The sequence below is a fragment of the Anabrus simplex genome, chromosome 6 (genome assembly GCF_040414725.1).
Source record: "Anabrus simplex isolate iqAnaSimp1 chromosome 6, ASM4041472v1, whole genome shotgun sequence".
NCBI lineage: Eukaryota > Metazoa > Arthropoda > Insecta > Orthoptera > Tettigoniidae > Anabrus > Anabrus simplex.
This window is the reverse complement of record NC_090270.1, coordinates 277,785,260-277,805,061: the sequence shown is the minus strand read 5'-3', so window position 1 is coordinate 277,805,061 and position 19,802 is coordinate 277,785,260. Positions and strand designations below refer to the sequence as shown.

Sequence of the window (19,802 nt, the reverse complement as noted above, 5' to 3'; positions counted from 1 at the left end):
CTACCGCTTTCCCCCACTTGTGGTGTCGCGGGTGCAATCTGTGTCTCCCAAGGCCCTTCAAGGGCTGTAGTGCCATGGGGTTTGGGGGGTATTATGTATACAGTTCCTCTTTTTTTTCTCTTCTTTGTGTCTGTATATATTCATATTTTTGTCTTAAACATTAGTATTATTTGTAGTTCTTAGTATTTTAAGTTTCTCAGTTTCATTGTATTATAAGTAATAATGTGTGTAGTTAGTTGTAAGAAAGGGCCAGGAGTCCTAACTTCGCCACAGGTAATACAGGCTTTATCTGTTTATCTATTTATCTATTTATCTATCTATCTACCCAAATTTTGATATATTCGGCTTGTTGGCTGAATTTTCGGTTCGGAGGGATCTGTGTTCGATTCCTGGCTGGACCGGTGATTTTAATCACGTCTGTTTTATTCCTCTAGCTTGGAAACTGTGTGTTCGTGTTCGTCTTAATATACACCTTCATTTACGTACAACACGCCACACTATTAGCGACCACAGAAATACGTAATTATGAATACATCACTCCACGTAGTGCTGGACCGAGCTGGTGGATGCGTGGTTTGGCTCACTTTTCTGTGAGCTTACATTCGGGAGACAATGGTTTCGAACCCAACTGTCGGCAGCCCTAAAGATGGTTTTCAACGGTTTCTTTTCCATTTCCACGCCAGGCAAATTCTGGGGCTTGTAAGATGTTCCTAACTCTCTTACTAAATTTACAAACATATAAAACTGCATTTAAATTGAAAAATATGAAATTCTGCATTTAAAATGTAAATTATGAAAATTAATATTCATTAAATAAAATACACAATCGTCGAACCCTAGACTCACACTTAACATACTTCTTAACTGCTTACGTACACATACGTTATTTGAAGGGCGCCAGCTACCACTCAGTGCAGCAATAATAGAATGAGAATCTTGACTATCTCTAGGCTGTGGGGTAATAAGCTTACTTTTGAAGATACCATATAAGTTCTGGGAAAAGGAGATTGGCGTTCGGTTTCCCCATTAAATTTGAGGTTATCTAATTCTGTTATTGAAATAATACTATAAATTCATTTGATAGAACAAAATATATTCTTTAAATAATATATAAAAAATAGTGAGTCTTGTTGCTGTTTCACTTGACTGTACCTTCAACAATTTGAGTGTTATTACGACGTATTCCTTAAATCTGTTGTTTACTGTAGATGTGTCACGCCTAACTTGGTGATGCATCCTTGTGACTGCTTCTTCTCCATATTATATGACCTCTTTGTAAGTCTGTATGGTATCACTTCTTTGCAAGTGTGTCCATCAGTTCACCATCCACTTCTTCTCTCTTCACCTTCCGTTTAACGATTGGCTCCCGTTGACTGACTGAAGCCACTCCATCTTCGTTCACTCTCCGACCAACTGTGGTCTCTGCTTCCAATTGAATAATTACTGTTCACTTATCCATTTTGGCTTCTTCACTTTACTGCTTCCGTTTAACTAATGACTGACGCTACAATATGCAGCCACCTTTTATAGACGTTGCATGGCACACCTACGTAATCTCCAGAAATAACCATGACCTACTCCCACATACGCGACAACTATTACGTGTAATGGTGAAATCCCCTGGGGCGGCTGAGTCTCTGAGCGCATTGCTAAATGCTCACGATGACGTAGCCATGACGTGGCGATGACTTGACAGAATCACCAGCACACTCCACATCTGATATATAACAATTCTCACTGTACATGACTTGAGTGTTATTCTACACATACGTATATATGCATACATCTAAGTACAATCCTGCAAGCGACAAGCATTGCAAAATTGAATTGAATCAGAATGATAATTACAATAATAGTAATAATATCACAGATAAAATAATAATACTGACATAATAACAATAATACAATAATAATAATAATAATAATAATAATAATAATAATAATAATAATAATAATAATAATAATAATACAGATAATAAAATAATAAAAATACAGATATCATCTTGTAACGGGATTTGAACCGTTACAGGCTGTACCTTAATTAAGACCACGGTCACTTCATTCCCGCTCCTAGCCCTTTCCTATCATCGTCACCATGGGACCTATCTGCTTCGGTGCGACGTAAAGCAAATTGTAAATGAATTTAGGGTTGGCGTCAGGAAAGGCATCACGCTGTTAATCTAGGCAAAGTGCCGACCCCGAGTAATCGGAATGAGGTCAGGAGGAGGAAGAAGATTACATTTCCATGTGACTTTCTATATTTACTACCAACGGCCGTAGCCGTGTTGAAACACCGGATCACGTGAGATCTCCGAAGTTAAGCAACATAGGGCGTGGTCAAGATTCGGATGCGTAAACACGCGCTGTTGGTGGTGGTGGTGGGGTAAGGGAATGGAGGAGCGGGAAGGAACTGGCCACCTTACCGTACATAAACTCCGGCTCAGGCACACCTCTGCGGAGGTTCGGGCCTGCCTTCTGGCAGAATACACCCTTCTACATTTACTAGCAGGTCAGTTGTTTTACGAAAATATGTGATTTCCTGCGGGACTAAATTCCAGCACCTCGGCGTCTCCGAAAACCGTAAAAATAGACAGTGGGACGTTAAGCAATTAACAATGATTGAAAATATTTGATTAAAGTTGCGTACGAAAGTTGCTATATCGGGTTATTTCGACTAAAGGTAAACTTGTGTCCTCATGCCGAGATGGTGCAGCAATTTCGCATTCGTACTTCCTTCGTCCGCATCCGCGAATGGATATCCGCGGATATTGCAAGTATTTGACTATATTACACCCAAAGTATTTAAACGGATAGATTTGTTACCATAATACCTGTCAACTAACCGTAAGAGGACGGGACAAGACGGGCCTATCCCTAATGCATGCAGAGAGTCTGGAAAAGAATGACAGAGACATATGTTGAGAGAGGAGAGAGGGAGGCGGGGCACATGAGGACATGGATTTCCGCCACATGTGTCCGGCCGCAAAAGGAATGGTGAGAAATTTGCACTGTCAGCTGGAATGCCAGGCTCCTCACTTTCATCTATCCTATCCGACCTCCCTTGGTCAACTCTTGTTCTTTTCTGACCTCGACGCTATTAGATTTGCGAGGGCTAGGGAGTCTTTCATTTTCACGCCTTTCGTGGCCCTTGTCTTCCTTTGGCCGATATCTTCATTTTTCGAAATGTCGGACCCCTTCTATTCTCTCTCTCTGATTAGTGTTATATAGAGGATGGTTGCCTAGTTGTACTTCCTCTTAAAACAATAATCACCACCACCACCTGTCAGCTGGAGGGGGATGTTGGGGTCTGCCCTTTGGGCCCCACGGGTAGGACCGGGCGTGTCATCACTGGGAGGGCGGCTTCTTTTCTCACCAGGGGGATGACATGGCTGGACAGTAGTAGTAGGTCATTTGATTGTCATTATTATTGTTATTATGAATATTATTATTATTATTATTATTATTATTATTAATATTATCTTGTTTTTATTAATTCAGTGGAGACGATGGACGTGGCATGCAGGGACTGAGGATGACTACTGTGGTGACATTCACTATGGAGTGTCACGTTTCAGGAGGGTCTGATGAAACTCATGGCATGTCCAAGGAGTCTCGTGTTTCATTTTCGTTTGTGTTTTGCTTTTAAAGTTCCATTTAGATTATTATTATTATTATTATTATTATTAATATTATTATTATTATTATTATTATTATTATTATTGTTATTGTACCAGAAGGTACACCTCTACGCCGCACATTTAAATCTTGCGCCAATAAAACCTCCTCTAAAGAGAAGCATTGAACTTGGAACTAGATCTACTTAAACTTTTCCTCAGAAGATGTCACCTCCTTAATTTTGTGATTGTGAAGTTTCCAGTACTGTATAAAATTCTACGCGTTTTGTTTACCATTTATCAAGAAGTTTGAACTTTCTGCAACAGACGTCACTACAAAAAATATGATCATGTACCCTGGTGCGACATGAAGGAACTTTATTTGAAGAAATTTTGTATTCATAAGTTTGTTCTTTACTAAATTATGGTCATTCACTTTTGGGTTGGCAATATTGATATTTTCTTTCCGCCAGTTTTGAATTCAGCCAATCCCTAATTTCTGTAATTAATTTTCGGCCTATCACAGGCTTCTTCTTAGATTTGGTGTGTAACTTTAAGCTAGCCAATAAAAGTAAGAGGGTGTGGCTTGATTATTCATGAAAGGTCTCGAACTTTCCCCGAGGGTTTATAAACTGCGGATTTTCACGGCTCTTGGCCATTTGATCAACATCTAACTAAGTGTGTGTATGTAAATCAGGAGTCTTGTGGTGCCTCTTTCATCAGGCAGCAGTTCTTCAGCAAGGTAATGGCCGTTTAACATCTTTATTTATTGCTAGCTCCGCAGTTTAACCCGTGGGATAGGTCCGAAACTTTAATATGTAATCTACTTCTCTATAATGTAAGTTCTGCCGGCTAATGTGAAAATTTCATAAAATATGTAGGCCTAACTGTAATTTGGGGATAGAGAGTGATTTACCCTCTCGAGCTCCCCTTCATATTGGTTTGAGGTGACTACGTTTTGTAACTGATTTTCTTCCTTTCCGTAATGTCTTAAATTATTCTTATACGAGTCAGCTCCATAGTTTGGGAATAGCCCTGTTTCATTGGCCTGGTGCCTTTTAGGTTTTAAATGCGTATTTAGGAGTGCAAGTACACGCCTCCGTTCGATTTGGTGTTTCGGGCCATTTACATAACCTGTTCTTTTTCTGCTAAGGCCCAGTAGGTTGGGTACAAGATACCCCCGTTTCATTTTTTAAGTTGTGCCTTGAGGGCAAGTAATTGTAAAGTCTGATATTGCCTTGAATAGGCTTGAAAAACTGAGAGCGTGTCAGCTCTTTTCAAGTGTGGTAACTGTGCCTCTGGGAGGCTTGATATTTGAAGTCGGGAGCAAGTGCTCCAGGGACTAAGGGTTTTCTGCCCTTGCGTAAAATAGTAATCTTTTGTAAGGTCGGGCTGAGAGCTCAGGAAATGTAATGCGAGGGGCTGGAAGCCCGGATTAATAAACTGTCACTTAATTTTGAATGTACTTGCCTTGTATAAACTTTGTCATGGTACCTGGTATGTTATTGTTATCTCAACTAGTGAAAAGTTGTTAAATTTTTGTTGTTGTTGATTGCTGAAATTCAGAAAATATAACCTTTGTTAAAGTTTTAAATTAACTTCGATTTGGTAGTTAGACCCATTCACCCCGGCCCTTCTTTCACCTCTGCGTTCCACAGATACCCCGGACCAATTATTATTATTATTATTATTATTATTATTATTATTATTATTATTATTATTATTATTATTATTATTATTATTATTATTTTGTTTCGTGCATGTAATCTGGCATTGTGAACATGTATCTGGGCTTAATGCCTGTAATGTTCAATAAATTTCTATACTATAATACCTGTCAACAGTCCCCTACAGTGTCACGTTTATGAGGGACTTCCTCTTGCGACATCTACCGACATATTGGGTGGTTCTCTTCCTGAACTTTTATTCCTTCCTTTCAGTAATTGCGGGCAGGAGCCAGTTAGGCTTAGGTCAGATTTACGGTTCATGGAATCAGGGCTCTATATAGTCCTAATACCATTTTTCCATACCAGTGTCAAGGGTCGCCTCACCAAAAGCAAAAATAACTGCGTGAAATGTGTGAAAGACTAACTTGCCGAGATTTCTAGATTATACCTGAGTGAAAATCAATAAACATAATTATTTAGAAATTATGGGCAAAATCATCCACACTGCCATACAATTCGCATCCCCCAAGACAGCAAATCCGCGGACATCCGTATCCGCGCAGAGCTCTAGTAATAGGTAGTTCGAGAATGAGTCGTTCAAAATGAACGCTTTACTCATATGAATTGTGAACTAACCACTCAATTCGAATGAACTGGTAGATCAAATACTTCACACTAGGCTTACTACTACTCAAATGTTTTCATTCCTCCTCTGAAGGGGAAGACGGGCCTCTTAGACGATGACGCCGTCTCTCAGGCCGGGAGATTTGTTATGGTGATGGAGATTCTCGGAGAAGGTGAGGAGGTTGGCGGCCGTGGCCTATACTAGGAACTGTCCCGGCATTCACCTTAGTGCAGGATAATGGAAAACCACGGAAAACCAGTCTCAGGACAGCCGACGGTTGGGGCCAGCCGTGAGGTCCAGCCCTGTCCCGTCTCCTGAATGCAGAGGCGTAGAGCCACCCCTCCTCTGCTCGGTTGGCCGGTCATAGTGCAGAGCTGTTGGAGCACGGACCAGCCGTGGCCACTTACGCGCCGAGACCCACTCTGCATCTACCGACCATTCTTCATAACATTCACAACTCATTTGATTCGTCTGTCGCTCGCTTACTCTCTCTCTTCCCGCTCCCACTATCTGCGTCATCATTACCCATCCTACCTGTCAACTGTGTTCTTGCACGTATTTTCTCTTTAAATGAGACAGACTTCTCGGTTTGTCTTCTCCTTGTCCCTATAAATTATCGTCCAGATGTCCGACTCGTTGGCTGAACGGTCAGCGTACTGGCCTTCGGTTCAGAGGGTTCCGTGTTCGATTCCCGGCCGGATCGGGGATTTTAACCTTAATTGGTTAATTCCAGTGGCGCGGGGCCTGGGTGTATGTGTTGTCTTCATCATCATTTCATCCTCATCATGACGCGCAGGTCGCCTACGGGAGTCAACTAGAAAGACCTGCACCTGGCGAGCCGAACCCGTCCTGGGATATCCCGGCACTAAAAGCCATACGCCATTTTATTTCATCGTCCAGATATTGTAAGCGGGTAAGCAATTGGACGTCCATAATTACACAGCTCTGTTGGTAATATTATTTTTTGCGATTTGCTTTACGTCGCAATGACACAGATAGGTCTTATGGCGATGATGGGACAGGGAACACCTAGGAATGGGAAGGAAGTTGCCGTGGCCTTAATTAAGGTACAGATTCGGCATTTGCCTGGTGTGAAAATGGGAAACCACAGAAAACCATCTTCAGGACTGCCGACAGACAGAGGGATTCGAACCCTCTATCTCCCGGATGCGAGCTCACAGCTGCGCGCCCCTAACCGTACGGCCAACTCGCCCGGTGGTAATATTATAAACTATTATGAAGCTTTATTGAGTGAGTGAGAGAAACGGTGAGATACTGTGAATTCTTTAAGTTTCGCAGAGAAACTGTGCTTAGTGTCATCACAAGAAGATCTCGACTGTGCACGAGTAAGGGATACGTAAAGAATTTCACCTTATTTTCTTGACACGGTATAAGCCCAAAAGCCTATATCATGTCTAGAAATTTAACTTGACCATGGTAAGCTATCATAGTCAAGTCGTAACCGAGGTTGTCGTACCCGGTCATTAGTTTACCTCTGCATACATCGAGAATTTAACACATTCTGAGGCCGTATACAAGTTAGCTGTAATCTATTGAAGTAACTCTTCACAAGGACCAGCGGACCCAGCTTATGACACGTGTATACAGCCCACACTATTACGGAGCAACCACCGGCCTGGACGGTACCACCAGCTCGAAACAACCGCAATCGTGATTCATCGGGCCACGTTACATGCCACCATTCCACCGTAGTCCAATTAGCAATGTCACGCGCCTAGGTGAGCCGTTATGCCCGGTAACATTAATAGCAAACGCACTCTGGTGACGATACAAAATACTATAAGTATTTTCTAACGCATACGCGAATTGAGGTAATAACGTGTGCGAGTCGTTTAAGATATAACCGCTGTTGAGGACTGATTACCCCATGAACGCTGAAGACCGCTGCACTGACCTGCTGGATATACGTCTGGTTCGTCATACATTGGAGGGGGATGTGGTCTGAACTGGTGTAGCTTGTCTGTCACTACGGGGGATTCTAGCGAGACGCCACTTTAACGACTATTAAATATCCTTGGTCAGCCACAGTCCTGTATACCGCAGGAGGCACAGTAATGTCTTCTACGAGATGTTCCTGATACACGCATGGCAGCTTCGGGCGAGGAACGTTAAATGTCCGCACAAATTCTGAAATGGAATGTCCCATAACTCTGCCCCATCCCCAACCCCCACCTAATCATTCCCCACTGGAAAGCCGATAATTCATGTCACCGTGCCTTTAACAGCACAGATGGTAGTTAAATTCATTCTCGAGATGTCAGATTACAGTTAATACAGCAATTCCAAAATGTCATGGTACGATGGCGCCAGAGACAATATAACCTTTACATTTTGCTACCCTATGACTTTTGACACAACGGTGTGCAATACGAGGGCTGTATGTAAAGTAGAGGCAATGTAGCAAAGTCTATTACATTTTCTCAAATATCGCGAAGCAGTCACCCTACTGTGCGGAGTACAGATGCCACGTCAGGAAATCGGCGGGCTCGGAGAAGTTCCTTCAACTTCGGAAAGAGCTCGAAGTCACAAGGACTCACCTTTGCTGAATACTGAGGGTGTTCCAAGACCTCCCAATGCCACCGTTGCGATAAGAGCTTTCGTCAGTAGACTATATGCCACACCATTCGATGGCTGACACCAACCTCTACGGATAATTGCCGGACAGTCTATCACTGGTCTACGGAAACGAGACCATTCACGCTGTCGATTTGTTCTTGTGGAATGGATGGCAGACCTGTGCGGTGCAAAATCGCAGTCTTATTCCGACCAACACAAAAGGTTTTGGCCCATCGTGCAACCGTCCTATACTGTAATGCATTCTCGCCACAGGCTTCATGTAATTCTCGATAACATTCTGATGCATTCTCACCACGGGCAACCTCGATTTTAATCCACAAACGCTGATCACCTTTTGAAAACATGCCTTAGAGTGGTGAAATAGACACTCTTCACTTCAACACCACAAAACAATAACATTTCCAACTGGATGCCCGTCAAATGCACACTATACATCGACAACAGTACCACCTGATCTCGTCCATATCCTATTTGTGCATGCCCGATCTCCTGTGTGTGTCTGGACTACGTTGCTCAATCAACTACATACTGCAAGCTTACCTAGGTACTGCTAACACGGAAGCTAGCCCACTGCTGTAGCTGCTAGTGACCAGGACGAAGACGATGAGCAACCAAGACAGCACATGCCTCGTGGGGCCCACTTCGCGACCCTCATGACGTTCACTGTCTGGTGTCTGTAGAACCAACAGTCCCAGCGTACGGAAGGCGCAGTCCATCAGCGTATTGTAGCGCTGACTCGAAGCGTATTCCGACCCTAAACAATAATAACGTATACTCAGTCAGGAGATAAAGGAAATATTAGATTAGGAAATGAATTAGAGGAAATAACCAATTAATATTCCTGTAGTTTGTTCCCCTGTGAACAAAGGAAATCAAGTAGGCAAATACATATTTTGTTGATAAGAAAGAGACAGGTCAACAACGAAATGTTGCGGGAAGTGTCAAAGGAAAGTCTTCCTTTGAGATGTGCACGGAATCTGTGTGATTGAGATAAGCTGAAGCACATACAGTTCAGTTAGCCACTTCTCTCCCAATCCTGGCCCCAGACAAATTACGACAACCAGTATAGATATAACTGATATACTATATGCTTCAGCTGGAACGAGAGTTTAGTTAAATGCCGGTGGTTAAGAAATTTACAACTAAGACTTCTACTTGTAATCAGCCTGCATCAGACATGAACACCAAGTTAATTCCTGAGTACAAAGCTTTATCCCAGTTAATCCCGTAACTGTGTAGAGTGCGAGTTTTCATCTTCAATTCTTCCAGAGATCCTTGAACTGTACAGAGAGTCTTGACTTTGCTTTGCTTGATTTAAGAAGGATGTTTGCTGTATTTATATAAATAATAGAAAATGGTTGAGATTATGAGTTCTAATTATACGCAGCTCTCAGTGCAGTGCTGTAAAATGTCTTAAAATGTGGTAGAGTGATTACTTTGGGGTTAATTATTCTTTTGAGTTAATGCAAGCTATATAAGTAATCGTTTAGTCGAAAAAAAACACTTACGAAATTCCTTATGTGAAACCAAACCAATCATGAAGGTCGGTAACATTTTCAGTCACCCAAAGCTACTTAATTTCTTGAGTCGAACCAAACAATTAAAGTGTATTTAAATCATAACAAAGCCCTCACGTTTTTCTTGGAGATGAACCAAGCTATTTAAGTAATAGTGCTTTGAACTAAACAAACCCACTCAAAAAGTTATTGAGTCGAATAAAGCCACTCACGTAATCCTTGATTGAAGCCACTTAAATAAACATAAATAATTCTTGAGTATTTCCTAGCCCCTAGAATAATTATTCCATTTGATTTCCCAGGATTTAAAGTTAAACTGCAAACGACAGAGGATAGAAATGTTGTATACTGGTTGCTAGTAGAGCAGTAAGCTTACTTAGGACTAATATATTCGTGCTTTTATTAATGTGCCGCGTGACAATGTTTGTTTATATACAATGCTCCGTATTTACTGGCATTAATTTAAGAGAAATAGGGGTAAAAAGAACTCACTTTCTTACTATAATTTCAGTATACGAGGGGAAGTAATATAACTGGTATAAACTTGTCATTGAATTTTCCAAATCGTTACAGGTGAAACAGTGCAGTCCCCGCAGGCATAGGACTGTTAACACGAATCTCTTGGTGCCTTTTAAATGGCAGTAATACTCGTATCTCGCCGGCTAAATGGCACTGGAAGACGATACAACTATTTATAGGGCAATCATGTTATCTTTAATTATAAAACTTATCATCATCATCATTATCTGTTTACCCTCCAGGTTCGGTTTTTCCCTCGGACTTAGCGAGGGATCCCACCTCTACCGCCTCAAGGGCAGTGTCCTGGAGCTTCAGACTCTTGGTCGGGGGATACAACTGGGGAGTATGACCAGTACCTCGCCCAGGCGGCCTCACCTGCTATGCTGAACAGGGGCCTTGTGGAGGGATGGGAAGATTGGAAGGGATAGGCAAGGAAGAGGGAAGGAAGCGGCCGTGGTCTTAAGTTAGGTACCATCCCGGCATTCGCCTGGAGGAGAAGTGGGAAACCACGGAAAACCACTTCCAGGATGGCTGAGGTGGGAATCGAACCCACCTCTACTCAGTTGACCTCCCGAGGCTGAGTGGACCCCGTTCCAGCCCTCGTACCACTTTTCAAATTTCGTGGCAGAGCCGGGAATCGAACCCGGGCCTCCGGGGGTGGCAGCTAATCACGCTAACCACTACACCACAGAGGCGGACTTTAATCATAAAACTACTTTTGTAAATTTTGGGTTAAGCGGTGCTGTATAAGTGGACTGAGAATGTTTTTGTTAGTTTCACCAAAAACTTAGTAAGACGGGTAGCTAAATATTTTGCTGCTATTGATTCCAGCGCTCTGTACCTTGCATGTGGTTGATGGCTACTCATTCAGCCACAATGAGCACAGTGTCTCTTATAGACATATGTCCGCCTACATTATTTAAACACCGATATCGATAGCTGCAGTCGCTTAATTACGGCCAGTATCCGGTATTCGGGAGATAGTGGGTTCGAACCCCAATATGGTTTTCCGTAGTTTCCAATTTTCTAACCAGCAAATGCTGGGGCTGTACCTTAATTAAGGCCACGGGCGCTTCCTTCCACTCGTAGCTCCTTCCAGTCCCATCGTCGCCATAAGACTTGACTGTGTCTGTGCAACATAAAGCAACTTGCGAAAATATTTTTTAAACTTAATTTGAGTACGAAAGACGAAAACTACTATTACTAAAATGTTTTTATTCCTCCCCTGAAGGGGGAGGCGGGCCTCTTAGACAGTGACGCCGTCTCTCGGGCCGGGAGCTTTGTTACGATGGAGGAGATGCTCGGAGTAGGTGAAGGGGTTGGCGGCCATGGTCTATACTAGGAACTATCCCGGCAATCTCCTTAGTGCAAGAAAAAGGAAAACAACGAAAAACCATTCTCAGGACAGTCGACTGTTGGGGACAGCCATGAGGTCCAGCCCTGTCCCGTCTCCCGAATGCAGAGGCGTAGAGCCACGGTAGAGCCGTGGCCACCCATCCTCTGCTCGGTTGGCCGGTCAGGGTGCAGAGCTGTTGGACCACGGACCAGCCGTGGCCTCTTAAGGGCCGAGACCCGCTCTGCATCTATCGACGAGAGAGACGAAAATAACGCGAAAAGCAAATGTGGGATTCTGCTCCGCAATACAAGTACCGGTAGCGGTATCATTAAATCAAATATCACATAAGCGGTTCAAATCCCATTTCAGAAATACGTCAAGTTTTGTGGCTTTTTATTTGCAAAGCAAGCAAAGTCACCTCCGTACAGTCCATGAAGGCCCTTGGAGGAGTGGAAGGTAAAGGCTTCCACCATTGTTAACCTCGGCACGTGATGGGGTAGAGTGGTTAGCTCTATGCCCGGCCGCCTTTGCCCCCAGGAATTAACCTGGTACTCATTTTTGGTGTAGGCTGAGTGAATCTCAGGGCCATATGCACCTCCGGAAGTGGAAATCTCGTTTCTTAAAATTTACGACTTCCTGACGGGGATACGAACCCACGTCCTTACGGGCGAACCTAGCACGCTTTTACCGCCTCGGCCAAGCAGCCCCTAGAAATTTTTTAATTTGCCTGAGTGCAAATTCGTAAATATTCGGAAGTTACAAATTTACGTAAAATGAAGTAAATTAAAACATAGAACTAATCAGTGTAACCGGGCAAGTTGGCCGTGCGTATAGGGGCGCACATGTGTGAGCTCACATCCGGGAGATAGTGAGTTCGAAACCCACTGTCGGCAGCCCTGAAGATGGTTATCCGTTTCCCATTTTCACACCAGGCAAATGCTAGGGCTGTACCTTAATTAAGGGCACGGCCGCTTCCTTCTCATTCCTAGGCCTTTCCTGTCCCATCGTGTGTTGATGCGTCGTAAATTAAATAGCAAAAAAAAAGTCAGTGTAAGGCCAAGAAGACATTTCTATAATAAAATACTTCTGCATTATATCAGGTTATATGTGACTTGATGTTGGATTAATGTTGGACGATAATACCCATGTAAACGTAGTTTGACATTTCGCACCATTCCATACTTCAAGGAGAACTTAAATCGGAATAGCATCAAAATTTTGGGTACCTTAGTGGGGCCCGCAGAGCTGTTAAGGAATTCAGGAAGTGTTTAGATTACTACATTCATTAGGACATGTAATATCTGCACCGAAATCATTCTAAATTTTGTACATTATTTTAATCTTAAATAACTGTAGCGTTGCTATAAATTGTAGCGAACAGAGTGAGCTGGCCGTGCGGTGAGGCTTGCATTCGAAAGATAGTGGGTTCGAACCCCACTGTTATCTACTCTGAGGAATGGCTTTTCGTAGTTTCCCATTTTCACACCAGGCAAATAATCCTGGGGCTGTACCGTAATTAAGACCAAGGTCACGTCCTTCCCACTCCTAGTCCTTTCCTGACCCATCGTCGCCGTTAAGACCTAAGTAGTTACTGTACGCAAAATATAATGATATTATTAAGAAGAATTTCTCATGCTGCAGGATAATTGTGAGTTAACACACTATACGGGCTGTGCCATTCATCCAGAAGCGTGAGCCTTTAGCATGACTTGCAGTTCCCGGAGTGTATGCAAGGCAACACGTTTATGACACGTACGAAATAAGCTCGGCATGCCGGAGGTCAAGGTGAACGTTATGCAAGGCGTTTGGTGGTCACTGGGAACAAAGATGGAAGATTGTACTTGAATTGTGACATTTATAACATCCTGGAGTTATGCTTTCGGTTTCTTTTTTACACGTGAGTTGTTATGTTCCGTATATGTTAAGGTATTTTGATTGATGATGGTTGTTAATTTCAACTCCTCGGAACATTTACAGTCGACTGGTCCGCATGAACGTGACTTGGGTGATGTTTAACTTGTCTGAATAGTAGTATTGCCTGAAATAACGTGTCTTGAGCGTGAGTGTTCCTGTAAGAAAAAAAGTATGAAGTCTATAAAACAGAAAAATTAATACCGTTCATTAGTACGTCGCAGAGGATACCGCGACAGTTCGTCCTGTGACACTTCGCTGAATTAATATCGTCCCAGGGAAAACAATGTTTCTTCTTCTTCTGCTTTATCTGTTTACCCTCCATGGGTCGGTTTTTCCCTCGGATGGGATCCCACCTCTACCGCCTCAAGGGCAGCGTCCTGGAGCTTCTGACTCTAGGTCGGGAGATACAACAGGGGAGAATTGCCAGCACCTTGTCCATCCGGCCTCACCTGCTATTCTGAACAGGGGCCTTGCGGGGGGGGGGATGTGAAGATTGGAAGGGCTATACACGGAAGAGGGAAGGAAGCGGCCGTGGCCTTAAGTTAGGCACCATCCCGGCATTTGCCTGGAGGAGAGGTGGGTAACCACGGAAAACCACTTCAAGGATGGCTGAGGAGGGAGCTGAACCCACCTCTACTCAGTTGACCTCCCGAGGCTGAGTGGACCCCGTTCCAGCCCTCGTACCACTTTTCAAATTTCGTGGCAGAGTCGGGAATCGAACCCGGGCCTCCGGGGGGTGGCAGTTAATCACACTAACCACTACACCACAGAGGCGGACAAAAATAATTTTTACAAAGTTAACGAGAGGCAGACAACGGATGAAATGAGAAGATAACATGGTGTCTTTTCTGAAATCTAGAGGAGTGAGTGTGACATTGCCCCGATCAAGGATAGAAGATAAGGAAACATGATGAACTGTCTGCCAAACCTCGACACAGACCAGTACAAGAAGATCGATTAAGTAAAATGAATTAATGTTATGTTATCTATAATATCAATATGATAAGTTAGCATACTAATTTATTTATGGTACAAGAAAAATTATACGGGTGAAACTAAATAATATTACAATGTAGGTAACCCTGCGCGATGTTTGAGTCAACGATTATCCCTGAGCAGTTGAATATGTCATTATATTTTACACTTTAGTTACCAGATGACAGCAGCAACTTAAACTAATACACTATAGAGTATATTATACACTACGAAAGCGCTCTCATTTGGAAGACATGCGTACCATCCGAACTCTGAAGGTTTTATAGACAGGTCTATAAGCTCCTACTAGTGACGGGTTCCCACTTCATAGTTACTGTATTCACTATTTTTTTTTTTTTAATTGCTTTACGTCGCACCGACACAGATAGGTCTTATGGCGACGATGGGACAGGGAAGGGCTAGGAGTGGAAGGGAACTGGCCGTGGCCTTAATTAAGGTACAGCCCCAGCATTTGCCTGGTGTGACAATGGGAAACCACGGAAAACCATCTTCAGGGCTGCCGACAGTGGGGTTTGAACCTACTATCTCCCGAATACTGGATACCGGCCGCCCTTAAGCGACTGCAGCTATCGAGCTCGGTCTTCACTAGTTCGTTATTCTGTTGTCGTTACTCGGGAACCTGCAATTTTTGTCTCTGTTACATTTGTAACGGTGACAGGCATGTAACTGTGACAAAGTAACTGCTACGTTTTTTTCAGCCATCTCTAAATCGTACGGATGCATTTATGTTATGAATTTGTTTGACTTCCAAAAATATTTACAAGTACATAGAATTTTCAGATCATATCTCCAGAAGTGGCACATGCCATGGACGAAGGTAATCCACCTCTTTACCAACTTCCTCGAATTCTATATAATGACCAAAAAATATATTCACTAGTCTGTCGGTGTCCCTATAGTTACGCTTCTTCTTCTTCCTAGGAGAACCACAGTCTCTAAGTTATGAATTTTGAGACTGAATTCGGTCTCTTTACTTCGTATTTTTTAAAATGTAAATACGGTGGAAGGGTCATTCCGACAAGATCATGCAATTTGAGATGCCACTCACTACTGGGTTTGTGGCTCATGCAAGCCTAGCCAATATATGATCGTAACAATTGCAAACAATTGGTTGGAAAGGGGGTGTGCTATATCCTCGTTCACTTCACTGGTCTTTTATGTAATTTTGTAGAAACGCTCTAATATAAGGGAAAGCAATGCATCTAAGGGTGCTCGAGGCCGGTGGAAAACTTCTATCACCTGTATTGTTGTCCGGCTCCTTTGCTGAATGGTCATTGCAATGTTGTTCGGTTCCCAGTCGAATCGCAGATTTTAACTTTATACGGTTAATTCCCTTGGCTCGGGGACTCCGTGATTGTGCTGCCCTCAATAAAAAACGTTTGTAATATGTTCATTTCAGGGCTAGCTGTTGCAAAAATGATAATCTGAAACGCATTTTTCTAGCGCTTCCAATTAAGGCAAAATTGGTGCTAAATGCGTGAGGACACACGCATACTCTGTTATAAGATGACGCTGTGTTGATTCGCGCTCTCAGTTGGAGGTTTGCTGTCGTTGTCAGTTGTATACAATAACAAATTTAATAATGGAAAACAAGGGTTTGATTAAGATTCGGCAAAAGCGTGCAAGAAAAGGAGTTCAAACAGAAACGTGAATGATGAAGGATAAAAGAAATGAATCGAAGGGAGCGTAATAGGCATTACTATGAGAAATTGAAACAGCGAAAACAATTGACAATAAGTAACTACTTTGAAGAAAATGAAGGTCCATCTACACCAAGCACGACTTTGTTAGAACACAAGAAAACCAGTGGATTTGAAAATTCTACAATTGGATGTGATTGAAGAAACTGCTCGTGTACAAAGTTGAAATCGCATTGATGTACCTTGCAGCAAATAGGTAAGTCTATTAAACCCTTAAAACAGTGCGGCCGTTACCATAGTGACAACCTACCGCCAATTTTCCCCTTGGATTAGGTGTTTGTGCTACAATGAGTAAATACAAAATGCTCAGTACTTCGTCTTCAAGGAAATGTTACAGTTGAAGACTGTGAAACCTTAGAAGTTAATACGACCGTTATCGGTTCAAAAGGAGTACGTGGTGTTAATCAAGTAGGATGAGTCTAGATAACGAATATACAGAATCATAGATCAAAAAAGCATTTGCCCAGGAACAGGGAGCTAAATAGTATTCTCGCAAGAGACATGAAGGAAGGTGGGCGTCCTTCAAACAATTGACAGGATACGGTGGGTTTAAAATAGGGTGGGAAGGAAAGGGGGGAATTGTAGAAGACATGAGGTCTAAAGTTTTAAGGGGAAGGAGATTGCAGGCTACGGGCTCTATTCAGAATCAGAATTCAGGGTAGGTGTCTGTGAGAAATTGGTACGAGTCACTGCAGGTAGAACAACAGAGGAAAAATGATGAATAGGGAATTATTGCTGAGAAGTGTGGAAGTGGGAGGAAGGGAAAAGGTAGGAAAGACAGGTGGAGCAGGGGGACAGAGAAGAGGGAGGAGGAAGTAGCTTCTGTGGCAATCAGGAAATAAACAGGGCTGACCAGGAAGATAAGGGATCAAATGAGGTGGGCAGGGTTGAGGCTCTTGTCATGGTGGATTCAATTGTTAGACATGTGGGGAAGTGTGTGGAGGAAAGGGAACCGAGTAGAGTGTTATTAAGAATTAGGATACTAAATACTGCTACTGTACACCTTGGCCGTGTCATGAAGCCTGTCAGATACTCCGGAAACGTGACCTCAAAAGTTAGGTCACCACGGTAGTCATCTTCCGTCTCTTCATGCCACGTCCAGCTACTCCCCTGTCTAATTCTAAATTCACACATAAAACATCAATAACTAATAAAATTAATAAACGTAGTCCAACCTAAGCCACCCCTCTCCACCATATACAAAATAAAATGAACAATAAAACAAAAAGACCTAACGCTACAGTTATAGACCAGACCTCCTCAGCCGGGCCTATATTCACATTCTATTGGTGGTGTTGCAACTCTCTGCTTGTTATCATTCACACGTACCCACTCATCACGCAAACCTTCATGCTTCAGTATTTTCATCACCTTTATTGTTCCCTGACCTACTCCAAAATAAGCTACAACAGCAACATTACACTATTGCATACCAAACCAGCCATCTTTCAGATTTTGCTTACTCTCACACATACACATAGACCGCTATGCCACTTCTCTAATTACCATCTAGTTAACAGACATACTTCTACTCTCACCACATTTTAACAATGAATACCCCATCATCACAACATTTCAGCCTCCACAAATAAATACCCTAATAATAATAATAATAATAATAATAATAATAATAATAATAATAATAATAATAATAATAATAATAATAATAATAATCAACCACTCAGATCACCAAAAAAAGAAAAAGAAGAAAAAATTATCGTTAACCCCCCAGAATCAATAGAGTAGAACTAAAAAAAGAGAATCATAGTAATAATAATAATGAAAGTAATAATAATAGTAATAATAATAATCTATATATCAGAGTATTATTTCTTCCTCCTCTCCATACAAACAAACCAAAATTTACAAAATGTTAGTAAACTCACCTCTCTCCAGCTCCAAAAATTAAATACTAATACCAGACACCAGCCTCCACACATAAATACCATAATAATAATAATAATAATAATAATAATAATAATAATAATAATAATAATAATAATAATAATAAACCACTCAGTTCACCAAAAAAAGAAAAAGAAGCGAAATAAAACTGAAAAAGAGAAACATAGTAATACTAATAATGAAAATAATAATAATAGTAATAATAATAATTTAATTATTATTATTATTATTATTATTATTATTATTATTATTATTGTGAACATGTACTCGCGTCAGTATATCCTTGCCCGACTGCACGCCGTCTGATGCGGCATGTGAAACCGCGCATGCTGTTCTTGTTTATATCTCAAAAAGTACTTGTCCGATTTTTAAAATACTTACATATTTGAACGTGTACGCAGTTGAACTTTTAGGTGAGCTGTATCAATTTGTGACGTTCCATTTAAAAATATGGAGTTTGTATCAATATCATCATCATCATCATCATCTGTTTACCCTCCAGGGTCGGTTTTTCCCTCGGACTCAGCGAGGGATCCCACCTCTACCGCCTCAAGGGGAGTGTCCTGGAGCTTCAGACACTTGGTCGGGGGATACAACTGGGGAGAATGACCAGTACCTCGCCCAGGCGGCCTCACCTGCTATGTGGAACAGGGGCTTTGTGGAGGGATGGGAAGAATGGAAGGGATAGACAAGGAAGAGGGAAGGAAGCGGCCGTGGCCTTAAGTTAGGTACCATCCCGGCATTCGCCTGGAGGAGAAGTGGGAAACCACGGAAAACCACTTCGAGGATGGCTGAGGTGGGAATCGAACCCACCTCTACTCAGTTGACCTCCCGAGGCTGAGTGGATCCCGTTCCAGCCCTCATACCACTTTTCAAATTTTCGTGGCAGAGCCGGGAATCGAACCCGGACCTCCGGGGGTGGCAGCTAATCACGCTAACCACTACACCACAGAGGCGGACTGTATCAATATCTCGGTTATTAATCACCCCATGAGACTGAGTAGCACGTTATTTTACAAGACCCTGATTACTATTTACGAATATGAAAACAGAATGCCGATATCTTTAACGGTTTAGAAGTTATTTCCGTGTAACATGTTAGGTGAATAACCTTGTGTATATATGATATGAGCAAAGAAGTGGAATCAGAGATAAGGCTTTTTGCAAATGATGTAATTCCGTATAGAATATGTAAGTTACATGAATGTGAGTAACTGCAAAATGACGCCGATAATGTTGTGAGATGGACAGTAGGCAATGGTGTGGTGATAAACGGGGTTAAAAGTCAGGTTGTGAGTTTCACAAATAGGAAAATTCCTCCCAGTTTTAATAACTGCGTTGATGGGGTGAAAGTTCCTTTCGGGGATCATTGTAAGTACCTGGGTGTTAATAGAATGAAAGGTCTTCATTT

General features: G+C 42.2%; 1 protein-coding gene across 1 annotated transcript in view; it reads right to left on the bottom strand.

The window, feature by feature from the left end:
- The window catches only part of LOC136875979 (uncharacterized), a 328,986-nt gene that overhangs the window by 216,975 nt on the left and 92,209 nt on the right, over positions 1 to 19,802 (bottom strand). The window contains exons 7-8 of the mRNA XM_068228285.1: positions 14,467 to 14,502; positions 9,045 to 9,235 (exon numbers count right to left, since the gene is read on the bottom strand). Of these exons, the coding sequence (XP_068084386.1) occupies positions 9,045 to 9,235; positions 14,467 to 14,502 (227 nt within the window). The remainder of the gene's footprint in view (positions 1 to 9,044; positions 9,236 to 14,466; positions 14,503 to 19,802) is intronic.